Genomic DNA, 4679 nt, shown 5'->3' with positions numbered 1-4679 from the left:
GCGGCAAGCTAAGGCAATGGGGGATTACTTGATTGTTGGTGTACACACAGATGAAGAGATCACCAAGCACAAGGGGCCACCAGTGTTCACCCAGGAGGAGAGGTAAGATTGGGGGATCACGTTTGCCGTTTGGGTGAATAAAAGAGAATAAATACATAGAGGCAAATTTTTTTTTAGAAATTAAATTACTTCATAGATTTTAATGATTGATGATATGATATTATTGTATGAGAAGTTTGTCATTGCTTTTGAAGTTTAGGAAATTATTTCACGGTGTATTTTCTTTGTTTGAGGATCACAGCTTAAGCAGTGACAGATTATATAGACTTATGTACAGAAAAATATTAATTATTTCATCTAATTGAATGTTCATACCTTATCCACTCTTCTTTCTCAGTTCTTCTTTCCTAGTTTTCCTTTAAAGTCATCAACATTGCTGTGTATATGCTATGAAGCAATATCAAGCATTTGGAAGTCTTTTGAAATAACACATGCTAATGGATGGGCTTAGCGCAAACCTCTATCTGATAGAAGTCGTGCGATTTGTGCCTTCATTCCCTCTCTCTATGTTTACCTGTTAATTTGTGCTCTTTTTTCCATCTTGCACTTCCTCTACCTCCCTCTCCTTGTTTGTCCATAGTTTAAAACAGATAATTAGATAGCTGTTTGTTCCAGGTACAAGATGGTCCGGGCAATCAAGTGGGTAGATGAAGTGGTGGAGGGAGCACCTTACGTAACCACACTGGAAACACTAGATAAATACGAGTGTGATTTCTGTGTTCATGGAGGTAAGATCTGAAGGAATAGTTCTGGTTCACGCACACACACACACGCACACGCACGCACACAAACACACACACACACTCACTCACTCTCTCTCTCTCGCTCGCTCGCTCGCTCTCTCTCTCTCGCTCTCTCTCGCTCTCTCTCGCTCTCTCTCATTCTCTCTCTCATTCTCTCTCTCTTTCTCTGTTTCATGATAATTACTCCTAAAGGTTTCATTGTATTACATGTGTTGGTGCCTAATTTTGTAATTATTGCATCATGATACATAATTTGCACTAATGCCTTTTTTTTCTCTCCCTCTCAGAATAATTATATTAAAATACATTATGTAATGCTATTTGTATCACAAGTTGAAGATGCAGTATTTTTTGCATTACAGATGACATCACCATGACTGCAGATGGTGTAGACACGTACCACATAGTGAAGGCAGCTAAGAGATACAAGTAAGAAATCTACACATTGACTTATATCTTTGTTTGTGCTGCTTAAGATGGTAGTTTATATGGAATGTGTATGTGGAAACTTCTCCCCTTTACCAAAATATCTTTCTGTCAGGGAATGCCGCAGGACTGAAGGAGTTAGCACGACAGACCTGGTTGGTCGGATGCTGCTCATGACGAGACAACACCAGCAGGTAGGCCAAGTGTGTTTGCAGCCTTGCATTGCGGAGAACAAGGATTGTACCTTTAGTCTATAGAGTATTGTGAATTTATTTGAGATCTTAGAATCACTATAAGGGTTTGTGATAAAGAGCATCAGGAATAATATGCACCAGTTTTTAAACTCATTTTTGGTATTTTTGTTGAACTGTTGTCAGAAGATTTTAAGCCTTAATAGCATGTCTTCATCTGCCTTTGACCCAATACAGGTTGGAGAGGCAGAGTACCTTGTGGGGCGTGATCACTCAGACAGTCTTGGCACAGATGCCAGCGCTCGCTCCCCATGGACAGGTGTTACACAGTTCCTACCTACTACGCAGAAAATCATGCAGTTCTCCTCGGGACTCACACCCAAGGTAATATTTTCTCTTCTCTTTTGCTTGCCTTTCCTAAGGCAGCACTCATATGTATATATATTTTAGTGAGCTTAGATATCCTATTAGAGGAAAACTATTTTCTTACCTTTACATTTTCTTCCGCAGTCAGGAGACAAGATTGTGTATGTGGCAGGTGCATTTGACCTTTTCCATGTGGGTCACCTTGACTTCCTGGAGAAGGCAAGGCAAGAGGGAGATTTCCTGATAGTTGGCCTCCACACAGACCCAGTTGTCAACCGTTACAAAGGTGCTAACTATCCCATTATGAATCTGCACGAACGTGTGCTCTCTGTACTGGCTTGCAAGGTGAGTTGCTTACATGTGCAAGCAAGATGCTGAATTGATTATCATCTCTGTTTTGTTGTTTTTTTCTAGATTTAGCTTGAAGTAATTAGTCTTGCTGAGGCTTTTTTTTTCTTTTCTTTTTTTTTTCTTTCTTTCTTTTTTCTTTCTTTCTTTCTTTCTTTCTTTCTTTCTTTCTTTCTTTCTTTCCTTCCTTTTTTTCTCCTTATTATTATAGTGGAATAGTAAAGTCATTTGGCATGCCATTACAAAATCTGATCATTCCCTTTATTACAGTATGTGAGTGAGGTGGTGATTGGAGCCCCCTATTCTGTCACCTCTGACTTGATGGATCAGCTGAAGGTGGACCTAGTGTGTCATGGCATGTCTGAGATCATGCCTGATGCAGATGAGTCTGACCCCTATGCAGAGCCCAAGAGAAGGAACAAGTTTAAGATCCTGGACTCAGGCAATGACATGACAACCCAGAGAATTGTTGAGCGCATCATTGAGCACAGGTAGGGGGTACCCTTTTGTAAGTTGTTATTTTGATTCATTGTTTGAAGATTATAATCATAGCTGTAGGATGTATTGATTTTTATAGCTCTTAGATTATCAGTTAAATTCAAACTAGGTAATATAGGTTGTAAAAAGTTTTTTCTTTTTGTTTGTTTTGAAATTTTAAACCTACAAGTATTTTCTGTCCTTTCCATAAAGATATCATTGTATATCACATGCCATAGAGCCTTTATATGTCTTTCCCCCCTACAGGTTAGACTATGAAGTACGAAATAAGAAGAAAGAAAGGAAAGAGAAGGCAGCATATGCAGCCTACATCAAGGCAAAGGCTGAAGGCCGTTTGGACATTGAACCAATTCATGTCGAGTGACCCTTCCGCCGGTGGTACCATACTTACTGTTGCTACGTATGAACCTTACCAAATGGCCATCACAAACAGTCTGTGAAGGTTATCCATCAGCCTACTTGTTGATTGTTATCTTCCTGAACCAGTCGTGACGTGAGTGATGAGGAGTCCACTGTTGGGAGCTCTTGTCTCGATGCACATCACACAAAGTTACATCAAGACAAGTCATCACAACTGTGTCAGATTCCAAATCTGAGCTATGTTTATGATCATCAAAGAATCTAGTCACTTCTTTAGATGCCATAACCAGATGTCTGGTCATCGCTAGAGATGTCATCCTACATAGCATGGTTTTATATGCTTGGGTACATCATCCATTTAGGTACATACCCACTTTTTAACAAAACATCCAGTAACCTGATTGCTTATCGTATCACATTCAGACAGTAGGTATTATTTCTCTCTAGGATAAAGCCCCTAGAAAGAAGAAAAGATAAATAAGCATCCTTTTTAGATTTTTATTTAATGCCCACAATTTAAGTGCATGGTCACTGTTAAGTGACCATTCATTAACCTATTTTCCTTTTTTTTTTTTTGTATGAATTGCAAGTGTGGAATTAATTTTGAAATGAAAAAGAAATTGTTTTTTTTTTTTTTTCTCTCTGATGAACTAGGAACTTCTTCATTTACATAAACGGTATGAACTTTAACTTTGTTAGCTTATATTGTAAAATGTTATCAATTATCATTTCGGTTATTCACTGTTCATGTAAAAGCTACAAGCGCAAAAAGAGAAAGAAAAAAAATTATGAAGACCCATGCAATACAAGTTTCAGAAGACTCACATCACAAACAACACTGCATATACAGGAGCTCTGGCTAGAACTGCAGGAAGACCATCCCAACACTTATTCCCAAGATAAAAGAAGACATTTGAATGCTTGTAGCGAGTTTTGGGTTTCTGGAGATCATTTAGAAGCCTTAGGCCTGAAACTATTGCCTATTAGAAGTTCAAATATTAAAGCATGGGAATGAATTGTGGCAGATGGTACAAAGGACAGCTGTGTTTTTGCCTTGTGCTTTTTGGTGAACAGTGAGAAAATGAATGTTTTTTTTTTTTTCTCTCTTTTTTTTTTATAACATCATTACCATTATTATTTTTCCAAAGTCATTTAAGATAACTAGGCAGACTGACTCTCAGTAATAGTGTAAGAATGATATTGTTATTATGATGAAGATTATTATTATTCTATTGATCTTGATTATTATTATTGATAATATTACTAAAGTAATATCTGTTATTGTTATTGCTATTTTAATTCTGATTATTATCATTATTTCATGTGTTATCATTGTTATGGTAATATAATTTCTTATTGTCATTGTTCTTATTATTATTGTTGGTATGACTACAGTATTACTGACATTATTATTATTATATTTTTATTAGTATAACTGTCATTTTTCATAAATACTCCTTTTCCTGTTATGTTCCTATAGAAATTTAGGATACCTATATATTTTATTCAAATATTTTAGTGGCCTTTTTATCAGAAGACTACAACAAAAACTTTAAAAAAAGACCAGTTGAATAAACAAAGACCCATAGTCACATGCACTGCTGTAACCATGCTTATATGTTATAGTCCTGTTTTGATAAGGAAAAAGAAAAATGATGATGATAATAATAATAATAATAATAATAAT

At 36.5% G+C, this 4679-nt stretch overlaps 1 protein-coding gene across 1 annotated transcript in view; it reads left to right on the top strand.

The window, feature by feature from the left end:
* Window positions 1–3481, top strand: part of LOC125046564 (ethanolamine-phosphate cytidylyltransferase-like) — a 15714-nt gene extending 12233 nt beyond the window's left edge. Inside the window, exons 2-9 of the mRNA XM_047644351.1 lie at window positions 1–102; window positions 676–788; window positions 1166–1232; window positions 1345–1423; window positions 1658–1804; window positions 1931–2131; window positions 2405–2625; window positions 2879–3481. The exon at window positions 1–102 is cut by the window's left edge and continues 36 nt beyond it. Of these exons, the coding sequence (XP_047500307.1) occupies window positions 1–102; window positions 676–788; window positions 1166–1232; window positions 1345–1423; window positions 1658–1804; window positions 1931–2131; window positions 2405–2625; window positions 2879–2996 (1048 nt within the window). The 3' untranslated portion in view covers window positions 2997–3481. The remainder of the gene's footprint in view (window positions 103–675; window positions 789–1165; window positions 1233–1344; window positions 1424–1657; window positions 1805–1930; window positions 2132–2404; window positions 2626–2878) is intronic.
* The last annotated feature ends 1198 nt before the right edge of the window (window positions 3482–4679 follow it).

Source organism: Penaeus chinensis, chromosome 39, assembly GCF_019202785.1.
Source record: "Penaeus chinensis breed Huanghai No. 1 chromosome 39, ASM1920278v2, whole genome shotgun sequence".
Classification (NCBI taxonomy): domain Eukaryota; kingdom Metazoa; phylum Arthropoda; class Malacostraca; order Decapoda; family Penaeidae; genus Penaeus; species Penaeus chinensis.
The sequence above is the reverse complement of the archived record's forward strand: the minus strand, read 5'-3'. Positions and strand labels throughout refer to the sequence as shown.